The sequence below is a fragment of the Aquarana catesbeiana genome, linkage group LG04, assembly GCF_042186555.1.
Source record: "Aquarana catesbeiana isolate 2022-GZ linkage group LG04, ASM4218655v1, whole genome shotgun sequence".
In the NCBI taxonomy this organism is placed as follows: Eukaryota; Metazoa; Chordata; class Amphibia; order Anura; family Ranidae; genus Aquarana; species Aquarana catesbeiana.
The window spans coordinates 553688202-553708609 of NC_133327.1; the positions used below are offsets into that span (position 1 = coordinate 553688202).

The 20408-nt window shown below is 42.1% G+C and overlaps 1 protein-coding gene across 1 annotated transcript in view; it reads right to left on the reverse strand.

Annotated features, from left to right (window-relative positions):
• Positions 1-564: 564 nt before the first annotated feature.
• DTD1 (D-aminoacyl-tRNA deacylase 1) overlaps positions 565-20408 on the reverse strand; it is an 857518-nt gene continuing 837674 nt past the window's right edge. The window contains exons 5-6 of the mRNA XM_073627970.1: positions 715-846; positions 565-627 (exon numbers count right to left, since the gene is read on the reverse strand). Of these exons, the coding sequence (XP_073484071.1) occupies positions 571-627; positions 715-846 (189 nt within the window). The 3' untranslated portion in view covers positions 565-570. The remainder of the gene's footprint in view (positions 628-714; positions 847-20408) is intronic.

A 20408-nucleotide genomic window follows, 5' to 3' on the forward strand; every position in this document is an offset into this window, starting at 1 on the left:
AACCAACATGTTTGTTGTATAACAATTTTTGGGGTCACATTAGAAAAAGTAGAAATGTCCATTTAAGATAAAACAGGCATGTTTAAAACCAACAAGAAAGACACAAATCTTGAACTTACAAAGTTCACATTTGGTAGAACTTGAAGGCAATATCAGACATGAGTATTTACAAACTGTGTTTGATATTGCGTTCAGATGGGTTGAAGTCACCCCAGGAAAAGCCAAATTTTGAAGATGCACACAAATTGCCGAATGTCAACATATGCTAGCTGCCATCATGGGGGATTAAGGGACGTGTTTTTGGGGTGCAACCCCTTCCTCACAGCTATTTTATTATTGAGGAAGGGGTTGCACCCCCAAAACGCGTCCATTGATCTCCCGTGATGGCAGATAGCATATGTTGACACGCTGTGTGCATCTTCAAAATTTGGCTTTTTGCAAATATGTCAAAGAATGGTAAAAAATTTTAAACTCTCCCTAAAACATCAATGATGTTCTTAATTTTTTGTTGATCATTGATGTTTTTCAGGATGTTTTCCAAGTCCTTATTACACCCCATGATCTCCCCGATCAGGATCTGTGCACTTTCCGAGGTGAAATGCCCTGGATCCACAACATCACGATCACCTAAAAAGATAGAAACAAAAACACACCATGTATTATAAATATGACGGCGTCCATCTCTTACCTGAGTCTGTGGTCGCAGACACTCACCTGTTGTGGTGCCAATTTCCACCACGTCTTCCTCCTCCTGCTCTGCTTGGCTTGGGTGGATTTCCCCTTCTTCCAGAGGTGGGGGGTCTGTGGTCTCCTCGGATGAGGGGTGTCCACCGAGTCTTTTCTCCCCTATGTAAAAAATATAGGTATACTTAGCACACAGATAATTGATGGCAGAAATAGGAATATGAAACATTGCTTGGAAGTGGGGTACAATTGTCTATTTTGAGTTCCAAGATGTAGAATTTTTATTGTCCTTTGTCAAGCTTCAATACTTTACCTGTTTTGTACAAGCTTCACAGATGGAGACACCCATATAGTATACACTGGAGCACCTGTGTTGGCCCCCTAATAAAAAGGGTGTTCTTGTGTCCCACACTAGTGCTCCAGAGTCCAGACGTGAAAACTGCTGTCCTCTCCTTACACAGAATCTTGTTTACATTTCATTTCATTCTAGTTACAAACCCATCTACACAACCAAATTATTTTCAGACAAGTAGGCCATAAAAAATGTGGGCAAATACATATGGCCAAAACAATGGTGTTTTCTAGGCCGAACGAACAATGTTTTATACGAACGAATAATGTGCCCATGAACATGAAAGTTGCAATTTTAAACTGGATAACAGTTAAGAAAAGCACATGGAGCAGCACGAATGTAATAAACATAAAGAATAGGAACACAGGACAACTACTTACTTTTTTGCAGCACTCTCCGGATCTTTCTGTACTGCTCATGCTCTCTTAATTTTAGGTCCGACCACCGTTTCCTAAGCTGATCTTTCGATCGCCGTACCCCAAAATTCCGGTGCAGACTCTTGACCACTTTCGCCGTGATCTTGGTCTTTCTGACATTGGGGTTGGGGTAAGATCCATACTTCCCATCATAGTCGGCCCTCTTCAGGATGTCCACCATCTCCAACATCTCCCCAAAGGACATATTTGAGGCCTTAAATCGTCTCCTTCTGACATTTCTGGCTCCGGGCTTTCCTCCTCCTCCTCGTTGCTGTAATTAGCACGCACCTGCTGTGTCTCTGCCATGTGCTCTTCCCCCACTGCGCCGAACGAGAAGGGGCGGGGAATAGAATAGAAAGAACATCAGGGGCGGGCAGAGTTTCATGCATGCGCAGTGTGTATAAAGCGTAACACACGTGCGTAGTACGTACGATCTGTGAGCGGAGGAAGGAGTATCGGAGGCGCCAATCGTGATAACAAAGGTAAGATCTAAACTTGGGCCTATACTGCTTCTAGATTGAGGCCTATATTGTAACAAGATTAGGAGAGTTTTGCCTGACATTAGGGTTTGTCTCGTGTTGTGTCTTGCAGATAAAATGGATGGCTTCAATGACCACAACTTCCTCCCCCTGTTCATAGACAAGTACAGGGAGCTGCCCTGTCTGTGGCAGGTGAAACATCCACATTATAATAATAAACAAAAGAGGCAGACAGCGCTGGAGAAACTGCTGGAGTTGGTGAAGTCGGTGGTCCCCACAGCAACCATCCCCTATTTAAAAGCCAAAATTGGTGGCCTGAGGAGCACTTATCTAAGGGCTCTCAAGAAGGTCACGGATTCCCAGAGATCAGGAGCTGCAGCAGATGACATTTATGTCCCCAGGCTGTGGTACTATGATAGACTGCGATTTCTGTCAGACCAGACTGGAGTCAGGGAATCCCTCTCAACCCTTCCTTCCACTCTTCCTTCCACCCCAGCTGAGGCTTCCGATGTCCAACCTGGGACTTCCAGCCAGGAAGAAGTTGAGGAGCCTAGCTTGAGCCAGGCATAGCATTCTTCTACAGATTTCTGATCAATAAATAAATGATGTTTACTAGATGTTATTATTGATCACTAATTGCTAATTTAATGAAGTGTTTTACATATCAATAGACAGTAGTGGGCAAAAATAATTGGGACAAGAATGAAAAATGCTGGGCTCAGAATGATAGTCTTTTATATTTGTTAACATTCAATTTGCAACAGTCATGAGAAGAAAATTGTGTGTGATTGATGAAGTAAAAACTAAAAATATGTCCCTTTTTCATACACAGGAAGACCTCAGCCAGGACGAGGCTCTGGAATGTGGCACACAGGAGGAGGCTGTGGAATGTGGCAGCCAGGAGGAGGCGGGGGTTAGTGGCAGCCAGGAGGAGGCGGGGCTAAGTGGCAGCCAGGAGGAGGCGGGGCTAAGTGGCAGCCAGGAGAAGCCTGGGACCAGTAGGAGCCTGACGGAATCACAGGTCCCTCCCCTCCGCCTTCCAACCAAAAGACCCAGGAAGGGGAGTCACATGCAGGATTCAGCTCTCAGACTCATTCAGGAGGCTTCTGCGTCCCTCAGAGCCACCCCCACTCCTGAAGAGGCCTTTGCCTGCATGGTTACCACCAAACTTCAGGGCATGCAGGAGGGCCAACGCCAGCTGTGTGAGGACCTTCTTTATAAAGTCTTAACTAAGTGGGTGAGGGGCGAAATCACACCAAATACCCACGTGAGTGAGTTGGAACATCCTCCTCCTCCTCCTGCCACAACTCCACCACCACAGCCACAGCGTGGAAGGAAGCGTGGAAGGAAGACCAGAGAGTGATGGCCCTGGGTTCAGTCTGGTCTGGCAAAAGATGCAGCCTCTTGTATGACCACAGCCTGGGGACACAGATGTCATCTGCTGCTTTCAGAATCTCTGGGACTTCTGGACCAGACTGCACTCCCTTATATATGGACTCCTCAGGACACCAATTTTGCAGTAAAATAATTGATGTGTGCCCTGGGGGCCAAAGGCGTCACCAATTTCTGCCTCCCTCTTTGTTTGGTTGTGAGCCCTTAATAAAGGTTTTTTGGTTTCAATTAGACTCACTTATGTGTGTCTTCCTTCAAAAAGGACAGTTTGTTTGTGAGGAGGCAAGTACATTTCTAAAGTACAATGTGAAATTAACAAGAGACACCAACATCAAGCAACCTCCTTGAGATTAAATAATACAAGATAATAATGGTGTTGTGGTAACTTGACACACAAAACACACACAAAAATATTCTGGATGTTAAATAACTAAAAAAAAACAAACAAAAAAAAAAAACAAGATCAGCCTTGAAAAAAACACACACACAAAAAAAATTAAAAAAAATCACATCAGGCTTGAAAAAAACAAAAAAAAAAAAAAACACAAAAAAAATTATATAGATTTTTGGTCAGATGTGACAAATCATAATATATTGAGGAAATCACGATAAATAAGAAAGAAAGAAGTTTGTGAGAACTCTGTGTGAATATGAGCAGCAAAACTACTTTGTTCGTCCTGCATTATAAAGAAGAGAGTGCACTGTATTAAACAATTTTAAAGATTGCAGCCTGACGAAAGTGCTCTATCCATTCGGAATGCTAATTTTACCAGACCGAGCTGTTCCGTCTCGGAATTTCTTCTGAGCATGCGTGGCACTTTGTGCGTCGGAATAGTCCACACACGGTCGGAATTGACGCAATCGGATTTTGTTGTCAGAAAATTTTATAGCCTGCTCTCAAACTTTGTGTGTCGGAAAATCAGATGGAAAAAGTCCGATGGAGCCCACACAAGGTCGGAATTTCCGACAACACGCTCCGATTGCACATTTTCCACTAGAAAATCCGACCGTGCGTACGGGGCATAAGGGTGTAAATTTTTTAATTCACTCCTCACTACCTATAACAGTTTCAGAGGCCATGAAATGCTCAGATAGCACAAAACTCCCCCAAATGACCCCATTGTGGAAAGTAGACACCCCAAGATATTTGCTAAGAGGCATGTTGAGTATTTTTCAGATTTCGCTTATTGTCACAAAGTTTTGAAAATTGAAAAAAGAAAAAAAAAAATCGTTCTTTTCTTTAAAAAAAAAAATGAGATATACAAAATACTCACCATGCCTCTTAGCAAATACTTTGGGATGTCTACTTTACAAAATGGGGTCATTTTGGGGGGTTTTATGATATCTGGACATTTTAGGGCCTCCGTAACTGTGATAGGTAGTGAGCAGTAAAATCACAATGGTACGCCTTTAGAAAGCCTGAAGGCGGTGCTTGGGTTTTGGGGTCTTGTACGCGGCTAGGCTCCCAAAAAGTCTCACACATGTGGTATCCCCATAGTCAGGAGAAGCAGCAGAATGTATTTTGGGGTGTAATCCCACATATAACCATGCCATGTTTGAACAATATATCATTTAGTGACAACTTTGCGTAAAACAAAAATGAATAAATACATTTTCACGAAACTTGTGGCAAAATATAAAATATTCCATGGACACAACATGCCTCTCAGCAAATAGCTTGAAGTATCTACTTTCCAAAATGGGGTCATTTGTGGGGATTTATGCTATCTTGACATTTCATGGCATCCGAAACTTGTGCTCCCAAAAAGTCTCACATGTGGTATCCCCGTACTCAGGAGAAGCAGCAGAATGTATTTTGGGGTGTAATCCAACATATGCCCATGGCATGTTTGAGCAATATATAATTTAGTGACAACTTTGTGCAAAAAAAAGTTTGTAATTTTCCCTGAACTTGTGGCAAAATATAAAATATTCCATGGACTCAACATGCCTATCAGCAAAGAGCTTGGGGTGTCTACTTTCCAAAAAGGGGTCATTGGAGGGGTTGACCTGTCCTGGTATTTTATGCACAACAATAAATGCTTATGCCACACATCACCCACTCTTCTAACCACTTGAAGACAAAGCCCTTTTCTAACACTTTTTGTTTACATGGAAAAATATTTTTTTTTTTTGCTAGAAAATAATTCTGAACCCCCAAACATTATATATTTTTTTAAAGAAAAGGCCCTACATTTTAAAATGGTGGGTGTTGCAAATTTTCTTTTCACACAGTATTTGTGCAGCGCTTTTTCAAACGCAATTTTTTTTGGAAAAGAAACACTTTTTTTAATTTTAATGCACTAAAACACACTATATTGTCCAAATGTTTGATAAAATATAAAAGATGATCCTATGCTGAGTACATAGATACCAAACATGACATGCTTTAAAATTGCGTACAACCGTGCATCTGTGACAAACTACATACATTTTTAAAAGCCTTTAGAAGCCTTTACAGGTTACCACTTTAGATTTACAGAGGAGGTCTACTGCGAAAATTACTGCCCTCGATCTGACCTTGGCGGTGATACCTCACATGCATGGTGCAATTGCTGTTTACATTTAACACAAGACCGACGCTTGCATTCACATTTGTGCGCGAGCACGACTTGACATGGGTGCTTTTTTTTTTCTTAATTATTTATTTTGCTTTTTTATTTTACTTTTACACTGTTCCTTTAATTTTTATTTTTTTATAATTTTTATTGTTATAACAGAAAATGTAAATATCCCCTATGATAGCAATAGGTAGTGACAGATACTTTTTTTAAAAAAAAAATGGGTAAATTAGACTCTAGACCTCTCCTCTCCCCTCAAAGCATCTGACTACACCAAGATCAGTGTGATAAGATGCTTTGCAAATGGCGCTGTTTATATCCGTGGAAAAGTCATGAAATGCTCATAGCTTCCGGTTTCTTAGTCCATAGAGATGATTGGAGCCATTCTGATCTTCGATCACCAGCTGCATTATAAGGTTCCCCAGAGAGACAGGAGAGCCCGAGAAAACCAAGGAAGACGATTGAGGGGGGTCATTCCCTCCCACTGCTTGTAAGATCAGTCATAGCTAGCCGCTATGATTGCTTTTACATGAAAGCCGACCGCTGGCTGAATAGAACAATACCAAGATGATATCCAAACCTGCAGGCATCATTCTGGTATAACCACTCAAAGTCCAGCAACATACCAGTACGTTGCTGGTCCTTGTTGGGCATATATTGTAATGTTCTTTTTTTCATGCAGCCTGTGGTCTGCATGAAAAAAAGATATTGATCGGTGGGTATGTCTACCATTAGAATGCCGCCCTGCATACACCCACTTCTAATGATGGACATACATGCACCATTTTTTTTTTTTTTTTTAACTGTGGTGGTGAAATCACCTCCTTCAGCACTGGAGTCGCTGATTTACGTATTGTGAGAGCAAACGCTGTTGCTGTCAATATATATAAATCAGTGCTGCAGCTTAATGGCGTACCTGAAAAGAAAATAATGGTTAACAATAAAGCATAGTAAACAGTAAAGTATAAAAGAATTACATACCTGAAAAGCAAACATGATAAAACATAGTAAACATAGTAAAAAGAGCAGAACAATAGAGAGAGAACAATAGAGAGGGAGACATAAAATAACAACTATTTTTGGCTTTTTTATTTTATATAATATATATATATATATATATATATATATATATATATATGGACTCACTCCCCTAGACCTAATGAACTAAAGGGTGGTGGAGTGGGATTCCTCCTATCCCTACAGAGCACCTTCCAGGTTCTTCACTCTCCTCCCTCTCATCATTTGAAGTTCACTGTATACGCCTATTCTCTGTAAGAATTGCTGTGATCTTTGACCTGAAGCAATGAGTACAGGCCTCTACTCACTTTGATGGCAACGCCCTTGACTTTGTATTTTCCTACCTATGCGCTCAATGCAACCTCTCCAACAATCATTTTCCTCTCTCTGATCGCCACCTTATTAGTTTCTCTCACTCCCTGTCTTCCACCACTTTTCCCTCCAATCGCCTAACCATCACCCGTAGAAGCCTTCGCCAGTTCAACCCTTCTCTCCTCTATTCTGCTACTGACCACCTCTATGACAAAATCTCACCCCTGTTATGCCCAAACCAAGCCACTTCTACTAAAAATCCCTGTCCTCAACCCTGGACGAGCTCCCTACCCTCACTACACACAGAATCAGGCCTCGACCCCTGCAACCCTGGCAAACAGATGACACCAGAAATCTCAAAAAACGTAGCCATGCTCTTGAGTGTCTGTGGCATAAGACTAAGTCTCTCAAAGACTTCAACCAATACAAATCTGCCATCCAAAAATACAATTCTTTCCTCCACACTGCCAAGCAGACCTATTTTACCACTCTTATTAACACCTTCTCATCCAGTCCCAGTCAACTCTTCTCTACCTTCAACTCTCTACTTCATTCTCCACTGCCTCCGCACACTAACTCACTCATTGCCCAGGAGATTGTTAATCACTTCAAAAATAAGATTGATACAATTTATGATCAAATTTCCACTCTACAGGTATCCCCCCAATGAACACCCCATATCAACAGGTACAATTGACACTCCCCTTATTAAAACCTGCTACTATAGACGTAGTTGCTAAACTCCTTTCTAATGCCACCTAACCACCTGTCCCCTGGACCCTATTCCCTCTCAAATACTACGGTCACCCTCTGACTCTATCCTACACTCTCTAACCCACATCTTCAATCTCTCCCTCTCTTCTGGCATCTTCCCCAACACTCTAAAACATGCACTGGTCACCCCCATACTTAAAAAGCCATCCTTGGACCCTACCAATCTTAACAATCTATGCTCCATCTCCTTGCTCCCCTTTTCCTCTAAACTCCTTAAATGCTTGGTCTACAACCAACTGAATGACTCCCCTTTGGTGTGGATTTCGCTCTCAACACTCCACAGAAACTGCTCTTCTAAAACTCACAAATGACTTACTAACCGCAAAAACCAACGGATACTTTCGGCTGCCTTTGATACGGTTAATCACCCCCTCCTCATCAAAAAACTTTACTCCCTCGGTCTCCATGATTGCGCTCTTCAGTGGCAGTCATCCTACCTATCCCAACGCACCTTATGTGTCACTTATAATTCTACATCCTCCTCTCCTCTTCCCTTCTCTGTTGGGGTCGCCCAAGGTTCTGTTCTTAGACCTCTCTTATTTTCAATCTACACCTCTGCGCTGGGTCAGCTGATTGCCTCACATGGCTTTCAAAATCATTTCTACGCTGACGACACCCACATCTATCTTTCCACCTGTCAGGAAAGGTTCCATCCGCTGGTAATACTATTTGACATTTGGCGTGCAGTACTGAGGTCCACCAGCAGGTGTCTCCTGGCAGTTTGGAACTGTCAGAAGAGCTTTCTTCTGCTGGTGTTATGTGATCTTTGGGCCGCAGTACTGGCGTTCACCAGCAGGTGGATCCCGGCAGTATGGAGATGATATCACCTCCTGCAGTCAGGCATCACCTGATCCTGATTGCAGGAAATGGTATAAATACCCGGCAAGGCTGACACATCCTTGCCTTGGTATTGTCCTTGAGCCCTGACCTGCATCCTGTTGACCTGAAACCTGATTCTGAACTTGATACCCGATCCCTGCATCCTGAACCTATTTGTACCTGTTCCTGTCTGTTCCTGTATCCCTGGATCCTTGCCCTGCAGCCTGATCCCTTCCACCTTGTCCCTGTCTGTCCTACTTGTCCCCCATCTGCTGATCTCCTGTTTATGACCTTGGCCTGGCTAAGACTACAATTCTGATATCCCTTTTGCTGTTTATGCTGGTTAGTTTGTTTTCACTGTTTGGTTGTTCACACTGTTTGGTATTGGCGGTGCGTTTATATTTGTATGCTTTATATTAATAAATGACTTACTTTTTCACTTACTTACGTTTGGTTCCCTCTGTCACAGTCACGCAGTTCTGGTCACGTCTGATTTATGACACCACCCCTCAACTCACTCCATCAGTCTCCTCACGCATCACTAACTTACTAACAGACATATCTGTCTGGATGTCACACCACTTTCTCAATCTCAACTTGTCCAAAACCGAGATCATAATATTTCCTCCCCCATGTGCCTCTTCACCTAACTTCTCTGTCAAGAGCAATGGAACAACCATCCACCCATCCCCACATGCCAGGGTGCGAGGTGTTATCCTGGTCTCTGAACTCTCCTTTCGGCCTCACATCCAATCCCTTTCCAAAGCCTGCCGCCTTAACCTCCTCAACATCTCCAAACTACGTCCCTTCCTAACCAATGAAACCACAAAGCTCCCGATTCACTCCCTGGTTATCTCTCCCCTCGACTACTGCAACTCCCTTATTATTGGCTTACCTTTAAATAGACTATCCCCTCTTCAGTTCATCATGAATACTGCTGCCAGAATCATCCACCTTACAAACCGCTCAGCATTTGCTACCCCTCTCTGACAATCCCTCCATTGGCTGCCACTCATCCAACAAATTAAATTCAAAATACTAACAATAAGTTACAAAGCCATCCATATCTCTGCCCCCAGCCACAGAACTAGCCTAATCTCAACATACCAACCTAATTGTTCTCTTCATTCCTTCAAAGACCTCCTGCTCTCTAGCTCCCTCATCACTTCCTCCCATATTTGCCTCCAGGACTTCTCCTGAGCCTCTCCCATCCTCTTGAATACCCTACCCCAATCTGTCAGACTATCTCCAAATGTATCTACTTTTAGGCGATCCCTGAAACCCTTTCTCTTTGGAGAAGCCAACCCTGCCTCCACCTAACAACTGTTCTTTTATTTTCTTCATCAGCTCACCCCCCCCCGCAGTTATTACCCTTTGTATTACTTGACCCTCCCTCCTAGATTGCAAGCTCTAATGAGCAGGGCCCTCTGATTCCTTCTGTATTGAATTGTATCGTAAATGTACTGTCTGCCCTACTGTTGTAAAGCGCTGCACAAACTGTCTGTGCTATAAAAATCCTGTATAATAATAAAAAAAAATTAAAAATTGATGGGCACTGGCAACAGTGACAAGGCTGCGCTGATGGGCACTGACAAGGCTGCATTGATGGGCACTGGTGAGGCTGAACTAATGGGCACTGATCAGGCTGCAATGATGGGCAGTGTCACAGATAAGGCTGAGCTGATGGACACTGATCAGGCTGCATTGATGGGCACTGGTGAGGCTGCATTGATGGGCACTGGTGAGGCTGCATTAATAGGCACTAATAAGGCTGCATTGATGGGCACTGGTGAGCCAGGCAGCAACCAGCAAGTGAGCCTAACCCCCCCCCCTCCCCATGATGCCGGGCTTGGGCTAGACTTACTTTAAAATTTAGGAGGGGTTATCAAATTTACCTTCCAGCTGAATCCCCTGGTCTTTTTCCCACCTAGCAACACAAACTTTTGCGATGTTCGAAAGTTCTGGCGCAAACCGGGGGGGGGGGGGGGGATGTTTGGCCCATCTCTATTAGCTACTAACTACTATTATTTGTTATTGAAATTACATTTTTAACCATGGTCATCAGCTACGTATGATAAGTAGCATAAGTGCATTTTTTCATTATTATGTGCTTATTCTTTATAATCCCCACAACCAATAACTCAGTTCTAATCATTTTCCCTGTGAGCATTGTGGGTTTCTGCCCAACAAATATATTATTCACTGACTTCACAGGAATACAGTAAATCTACTTACTAGTCGATAACTTTGCAATAATATTTTGCATGATTATGCATTAGCTTATTTTTTATGAAGTTATGAATATATTTTAGTGTTTTATTAGCTGATATTTACATAATCATTGTTTTGGATTGTAACAAATTCAGAACTGCCTGAAGGACAGATAACTAGACATAATATGCAGAGCATTTTATAAATAGATACAATTTTAATGCATGATTGGTTTCTGAACGTGTTTAGAAAGTTCCTGTGTAATGCTTGGAACTATTTAATTTAAGGTTCTGCAGTGAATTTCAAAGTGGAACTTCAGCTGTTTATATCTCCCGATTCACTGTTTATTTGACATGTAGTTTTCACTGCAGGTAACTTCTGAAAATGTATTTTTCAATCATATGTTCAGTTAGAGTTGCCCATATTTGTTACAGGTTTACTTTAATGTTTATTTTTAGCCAATACTTTTTTTTTTCCATTTTAAAAAGAGTAGGGAAGGGTCAGCCACCCTGTTAGGTTTTATTGCTCTTAATATGATATATTCTAAACAAGAAGTGTTGGGTAAGTACTTCGCAAAATACAATATAGGAAAATAGAAATATATGCATCTTCCTTCTGTTATCCAAAATGCCTTTTGTTTTTATAGCCCAAATAACATCACACATTTAAAAACATTTTAATGAACACACAAAACCATGGTTCCCTGTTTTGTCTAGAGTCATTTGAAAAACTCTAAAATTGCATTCTTTTTTTATCCCTGTGAGTTTTTTATAAAAAAATGTCCAGGGTAATATATTATCCTCAAAGTCTCCAAGCAACTAAGGTATTTTAAGCCAGCCATAGATAGATCGAAATCTGGCCAGTTCAGCAGGAACCGGCTGGATTTCAATTCATCTAAGGGCACCCTGGTTGGACTGAAGTTGATAATAGTATCCCTGATCTGCATGAAGGTTGTTTCATGACTTTAACCTGCAAAGTTCTGCTGGTATCACACAAGACTTGTGCTCAAGTCTGGCTAACCACCTGCTGTTGATTCAGTTTAGCTACACTCCCAGTCCCAGCCCAGCCAGGTCATTTATTTTTAATTTTAAAGGATAAGTTCACCCCTAATACCCGCACCCACTGTACATTTTGAAAATAACATGGCTGTGTGGGCATATCAGAGGTATGGGTTGAAAGCTACAGGGTTTGTCTGTAGAAGCCTGAAATTGCACCCCACCCACTGATCATGGGTCCAATACTTTGCAGGCTCTTGAGGGGGAAAAAATAATAAATGCACATTTTTTACCTGCAAAAATATGACATTTATTTTTTCAAAAGGTAATCTTAGCCTTTAAGCTGGGCTCATTGCCTAAGGTTTTGACTGAGCAACAGCTAGTGTTCTAGCGCCAAGTTCCCCAATGATTCCCAGTCACTTTGTATTTCCTGAGAAGACTCCTAGTGTTCCCAAATGTTTCCTAGTGGGGAAGATTCCTTGAAACCCAGAGTGCTTTCTAGTGTGTCTGGCTTCCTGAAAGGATCCCTAGTGAACTCCAATTCTTCTTAGTGTCCCTGGCTTCCTAAGAAGATTCCAAATGACCCCAAGGTTCCTAGTGTCCTATTTTCTGAGAGGCTCTTTGGTTTTCAATACTGCAATGCTGGGAGCATGTATCTAACAGTTTTCATTAGGGATGCTAATTGGGAGTTTTTGGGCCGGGCTTCTGAGGGAACTCAAAATGGTCTACAAGTATGACAATAATATTATTGAACATTATACAAAGCTGTGCCGTTTTTTTCATATCCACTGGGGCCCCTTGACCGCATAGGAAAAGGTAAATGTACCCTTTAATCTGTAGTGATGGTCAGTCTTTTTATTGCAAGTTATTTTTCATGTTTTATTTTTCTCAAGAAACATATGACTCTGCAGCACAAGATGAAACATTAGAGCGTCTTTCTACCAAAAGTATGACAAAAAACAAAAATGGTAACTACTGGCATACTCCAACAGCAGCTTAATGGCTTGTATACATGGTAATTTGATGCATCAGAACCATTTTTCCTATACATAGTCTAGTTGACAGGTGATCCTGTGGAAGGCAAAAAAAAAACAATAAAAGCATGATCCAACTTGCTCCAGCAGGGAAAAAAATCCTTCCTGATCCCCCAAGAGGCAATTGGATATTCCCTGGATTCAAATGTATCTATAAATATTAGTGTCCAGTTATATCATGTGTATCTAGCAAAGAATCCAGGCCTTTCTTTAGAGAATGAACTGAGCTGGCCAGAACCACCTCTTAAGGGAGTCTATTGCACATTTTCACAGCTTTTACCGTGAAGAAGCCTTTCCCTATTTGGAGATGAAATCTCTTTTCCTCCAGACATAAAGAGTGCCCCCTTGTCCTCTGTCATGACCTTAAAGTGAATAACTCAACACCAAGTTCACTATATGGACCACTTATGTATTCATACATGTCGATCATATCCCCCTTAAAGGAAAAGTCCAGCCTGGATTCATTTGGCTGGGCTTCTCCTAAGGGTCACATGAGTGCAATTCATTTTGCACTCATGTGATCCATTTTCAGCAGAGAGTGGTTTGAAGTCTGCTCTCTGCTGACATCACCCAGTTCAGTCCAGGCACTGCGTCACCCGGAATTCAGAAGTCTGGATCCACCAGGTGCCTAGATTGATGGCAGCCTCAGCCTCTCAGTGAGCCGCTGAGACGGCCGCTCCCAGCCCCTCCACAGCTCAGCACTCCAGTGAGCATGGAGGAGCAGAGCAGGAGAGCTGCTGATTGACAGTCAGCAGCTCTCCTCTCGGGGAGCTGAGAGAACCGAGTCATCCATGGTGTTCAGTGGCTCGGTTCTCAGTGCAGAGATGCTGGGGGATAGGTGCAGCATCGGAGCGATGCTGCATCCACCTAGGTAAGTATGATTAGGGAAAATAAAACAAACCTATACTTCTCCTTTAATCTCCTCTTCTCAAGAGGAAATAGATCTAGTTCCTCTAATATTTCCTCATAGCTGAGCTCCTCTATGCCTCGTATCATGCTTCGATGACTTTGGTTGCTCTTCTCTGCACTTTCTCCAGTTCCCCGATATCCTTTTTGTGAACCGGTGCCCAAAACTGAACTGCATATTCCAAATGAGGTCTTACTGATGATTTGTTCCGGGGCAAAATGATATCTCTCTCTCTGGATTCCATACCTTTAATACAAGAAAGGAACACTCAGATCCTTCTCCCCCATTGACTCCCCCAGCTGCTTTCCTCCTAGTATGTAAGATGTGTGCATATTCTTTGCCCCAAGTGCATAACTTTACATTTATCAACATTAAACCTCATTTGCCACATAGTTGCCCAATAAAACAGTGCATTGAGGCTGGCTTGTAAGTTAAAGTATCCTGTAAGGATGTTATTCTACTGCATAGCTTGGTGTCATCCACAAATACTGAAATGGTACTTTTAGTCCCAGACCCTATATAATTTATAAATATATTAAAAAGTAATGCGCCAACATTGAACCTTGGGATACACCACTAATATATACACAAGGCAATGGAAATAAAAAAGCAGCTCAATACTGCATAGAGTCAGGCAAAAGCATGTCACAAGGGGTCAAGAAGCAGCTTAAATGCCAGTTATATGCAGCTGAAAGCATACTACATTTGCTGACTATGCAACTTCTAAAGTTAAAGGTTCATTGGTACTGTCTGATGACTAAGTGGTGAGACAATAAAGCACATTCCCCTTTTTACCAAATAAAAATAACAGTATTTTTATACTATAACATAAATACGATCCACTTGTATTGAAGAAACAGTAATAGCAGAGCTATAGTCACGCTCTCTCTTTTTAAAAGATAGGAAGAAGATAGAAGAAGATGATGCAGCAGACAGTATTGTAACATCATATATTGCAAACATGATCTGGCTGTATTGTACATACTTGACAGCTGTCCCAGATCCTGAGGGACAGTCGTGGGATTTAGGACATTTTCCTGTAGTGTTTGTGTCCAGCAGTCTGTTCCACAGGATCCAGGACACTGAGAAGTGTGCAGCATCTCAATACCATTTGGTTTATGGCTGGCATGATAATGAAGCATCCAGAGCAACAGGAGAGAACAAAATGTATTTTCAAAAGCACATCACAAGCAATAAATGTTTGTACTACCCCATGGCAGCTAATCATTCAAATCTGCTCTGAAAAATGATAGTTGGAAATGTGAGTTTAATTTTGAATGGCAGATGTTGGTGAGTATAGTCATATTGAGTATTACGGCCTGTCACAGGAATAGGAGGTTATGGAAAATATTTCACTGGGGACAATTGTCTAATAGAGGATTTCTTCTTACTAAAAAAAAAAAAAGACAGATATCTCACTGTTAAGAAAAAAGTTTGGCTTTACAAACACTTTAGTTTTTCAATAGATCCTAACTTAGGAGCTTCAGCTTAGCCTGATTAGAGAATCACCTTGATATATTTGGGTTTCATTCCACATTATGGAAGCCTTGAGGGTGGCTCTTCTTTGACACATTAGAAGCTTTGTGACTGGTGATGTCCTGTGTCAGGTGTGGAATGGTAGGTTTTTCTGACTGTTGAGCTGCTGACAGTGGGCTCTCAACATTACAGTGTTCTGGTAAGGCATGGACTTTAGGCAGCTGGATTTCTTCTGTTTTCTTGAACGATCTCCAACATAAAGAGTAATAGATCTGGCATAGATAAGTTTACAGAGCTAAGTGTAAAATGGCTTTTATTACATATTTTGAGTGGAGCAGTCAGAACCTATCCCTTAATACCAGAGCAAAATAAATCTGTCACAATAGTGTGTGTCTGCCCTGCAGAGGAGTGTTGTACTATGAGCAGTAGAGCAGAAAATCTGGCAGAGATTTAGCTTTTTAGTAGTAAGTGTGCGTGTTAGAGATCTGTCTTGGAGGTTTTCCACATTGTTCCTGTGTCTCCTTGTAAACCTTCATCAGTAAAGTAGCATCTATTTTTATTTGTGTGTCCATACTTTGCTCAAAGGAAAGGAGGTGCAAATCTTTCCAAGATAATTGGCACAGACACTGCTCAACTTGGCAGTCTGAACGAATCAGTCATTACTTTGCTAGCTTTCATCAAAGCATAGGCTGGAGATGAAAAAGGGGGCTGCAGAGAGTAATGAGTGAAGCTGCTCACAATACTGGCCTGCAATGTGTGAAGAACATAGAGCCACATAAATACACTCACGTATATGCAGAACACTGTGAAGTATTAAACAAAAACATGGGGATCAGAACATCATATCTCCTGTTCACAAAGACTTTGAGAAGTGGTGACAAATTAATTTTTTAGAGCCTCTGTCACCAATTAAAAGAAAATCCAAGTAATACCACAGAAAGAGCAATTATTTTAAATTATTACATGTAGTGTTTTTTTTTTTTTTCTTTTGATGCATGATTATTTATTCACTTGGCTTTCAACTTGCTAGAAACTCCTGGAAAAGCCAATTTCCTAGCTTAGCCCCGTCCCTCTTTGCACATCATAGTCCTCTTGGTCCCCTGCAAGTTAAAGGCATAATGTACTAGTATGCATTGCATACTAGTACATTATGAAAAATTTACCTGTAAAGCTAATCCTTCCAGTCACCACCGACAGGGATTCCATCTTCACCTGGTCTTCATTCCGGGTTTGGAGGCTCCGGCCATTTGAATGGCCGGGCTGCAATGATGTCACTACCGCGTGTGCGTGCGGAAGTCACAGTCACAGCACACCACTCTCAATGGACAGCACATTTTAGTGTGCCCTCCACTCAGAACACAGTGTGCATGCTATAGCAACGTCACTGGCTGCTACACATCTGAATATCTCCTAAACCATGCACAAATAATGCATGAATAGGAGGTATTCACTGTACCTACAGGTAAGCCTTATTATTCCCATACCTGTAGGTACAAGTTAAAAAGCAGTGTTTACTACCACTTTAAGACCTACAATTATAATAGATGGACAAGTATAGTGTAGTTAGTAAATTGCATGTGTAGCACTAACTCACGGTGGAGCTGCTGGTTTAAGCGGGTCTGTTACCTTCACTTTGCTTCCCTCTGTTTCACTGGCACCGGGTCTAGGGGTTCCGTTGAGTTTACTGCTGGACGACACACGCACCAACACTGGAGTACGTTTTCAATGCTTTATTGAACAGTCAAACTTTAGGAAGTAGCAGGAAAGAGGCGGAAAAGGAAACCTTCAGGAGAAACTCAAATATCTTCTTACAAGATCTTAGCGACAAATGTCCCGGTAGAATTCAGATAATTATGTGGAATGTGTTCCCCTCATGGGACGCACTCTTTGTTCGCCTGGATAGGCCTCTCTCACCGGTCTAGCAGCCAGTACGCAGCACGAATCTAAAGTCTCTGACACAGACTTATTTGGCGGGGTAAATCTGCACGATCCTCTGCCACAGGATGTATCAGATCTTCTGCAGTGAACAGTCAGTCACAGTGCCTGAACCTTTAAGCCAAACTGGCGACACTATGCTGTATAATTACTTCTTTTGGATACGTCCTCCAGCGAGTCACCAGGCCCCTCTATAGACCAGCACGCTGCGTGATCTCTCCAAGACGGGTCCTCCCCTGGGATCTCCTCGGCTGTCCAGCTTCGTCACACAGGACCGACAGCTCAGGACCATTCCTCGGCCGCGGTGGTAGACCCCAGACAAGCCTTGGGACCCACCCCTGCGCCGTAGCATCATGGGCCTCCCGATCGGAGGACCACGAGGTAGCTCCTTAACGCATACCTGTCGGCCAGGAGGGCCAGCAGGTGGCTGCAAAACGACCTTAGAACATGGCGTCTGTCCCATAAATACCCCCTTCCCAGAATGCAACTCGGAGGACCACCTCCACTGAGCTTGTCTCCAAGACAGAGGAGCATCTATACACTTCTACACGTTGCGCTTCCAACACTGACTAATGGTAACAGCGACACCCACCGGTCAGCACGGAAGCACACACAACGTCAGCCAAGCTGGAACAGAGGCGAAATTTTAACCTTCCTAACACACAATTTACTAAATTTACATAATCTGCGGTAGATTGTAAATCTACAAGCGCTACACATGCTATAAGATACCAGAATTTTCTGGGGTTTAGTGCAAAATAAGATAGCACATTGCACAATTATACCAATTCATATTGCTAAAATGATCACCATGATCCTCCCATAGTTTGGACTGCTGTTGAAGTGCAATTATCTAACATGACATGTACAGAGTGATATTCTTTGTGTTGGAGGATTTACTGGCTTTTCTAGAGCAGGGATTGTAATGTAATTGCAGTGCATTGTTCTTGCATTTGATGTTGAATTTTTAATGCGACAACATGCTTAGTATATGGAAATTATTGAGGAATCCAATCTTGTCCTTGGTCTGTGAATACAGAATGATTACAATTTCTATTAGTAAGGTAAGAATTAGAGCGCAGACAATTTTCTCTAAAGTCTTGCCAGTTGTGCAACTCTCAGCATGTAGACTGGAAGAATATAATTTAAGAGGTCGAACAAGTCAGTTTATTAGCAACTGCAGTCAATGTTCTTCTCTTCTGTACTAAAAAGCAAGCAATCATTGACATGGTATAAAAGCACTTGTGAACAGGTGTCTTTCATTCTCTTTTGAGCTTGACACAGAAGTGCAAAAGTGATATAAGTAAATCTTCACAGAAAATTTTTCTGAATCATTCACAGTATTGATCTAGAACTCCTATTTGTATATATTTGTTATGGCTAAAAAGAACAACATATTTAACAGCTTGGTACTTAGTCATCTGCATATGTCTTGGTAGGGTTAAATATGCTTGCCCTGCCATGTTACAGACTTGAACTGAAATCGAATGTAAATGATAACTTAAAAAAAAAAAAAAAAAATGTAATATGTTCGAAGAGTGAAGCTGTTATAACACCTCCTATGTCGCCTAGGCCATTGTATATCACCTCCATAGTGAGAGCACAAAATAAATAAATGGCCATCTGCCAGCTTTCCATTTATTAGTGAAGTGGAGTCCCAAGCTGGCTGTTGTGTGATTTGCGGTAAAAAGGATGTTAGGCCGTGGAGTGCTTGATAAAATATTCCAGGTGGGTATCCTGGAAGTATTTTAGGTGCAATAATAGGCAGCTCTCTGGAGGACAAGGGCCATAAGCAGAATTGCAACTCAGAACAGCTTAGTATGTACACAGGAAAGCGTCAAGTCAATTGTATAGTCTAGAAATTATTTTATTGGAAGTTGCTCTTTAAAAAAAAGACAATTTGTTCTGCTCTGACCAGTTCTCTTGCTTCCTTAACGTTGCACTTATCTGCTCCTTTGTATCAAAGTCCTGTGTTCCCCGGTCACAGAAATCCGATATGCTGATCTACTTCCTCTGCTTTACTTCTACTTCTGCCACTTGATCTTCTTCACATCCAAGCCCTGTGTTCCCCGGTCACAGCAGCCAGATGCACTCCTCAGAGCTGAAGATCTTTATCTTTAGTTTCCTCCCAGATGGCTCCTCCATCCCTCCTCTGCGCATTGGCGCATCCCCGCATGGGGATGCCCAGGGTGGCACCTCCCTTACTCCATGCTGTCCTTCTTGTACACTGGAACTTCCCTGAACTCCCAAAGCATGTGACCTCAGCCTATATGAGAGGCCTGGCCCCTGCCAATGCAAGTTAATGATTGGTCAGCACTCCTCACATGAGCTACCTGCCACTGAGGTCTCAAGTCCAGCCTCTCTTCCAGAACAATTCCTCTAGAAGCAGAGGAGGCATCTTTGAGCCAAAGTGTAGGTGGCCACATCCTCCTCTACACTGACACTCCCACTCCCAGATCAAAACAACCAGGCCTGAAATGAAACACAGGACTGGCTAAATTTACCTGTATCTGAGCTCAACAGCTAAAAAATACTAATCTAACACCTACCTGTGTTAGAGGGTAGAGGGTGCTACATATATATATATATATATATATATATATATATATATATATATATATATATATATATATATATATCCCTATAGAACAGACAGTGCACAGTCCACATGGGCTTGGCTGCTTAAAGCGAAGCTTCAGTCATTTTTTCAACTTTCCATCTATTAAATCTTCTGCCTTTGTCTTAACTTTAAATAGTAAAACATTTTTTTTTCTGCCAGTAAATACCTTATACGGCCCACTTCCTGTTTCTTGTCTGGTCATTAGCCAAGGCTTATGACATCACGCACAGCTCTCACTCTCTCTCTCTCTCTCTCTCTCTCTCTCTCTCTCTCACTCTTGTGAGAGTTTGCCAGGAAGGGAGGGGTTGAGTCATGAGGGCCAATGAGAGCTAGAGGTGTGCCTCCTGTGTGTCTGTGTAAATCCAGGAAGTGAACAGGCAGCAGGTTCAGCTGCCCACAGTTAAAATGGTTGCAGCCAGACTTA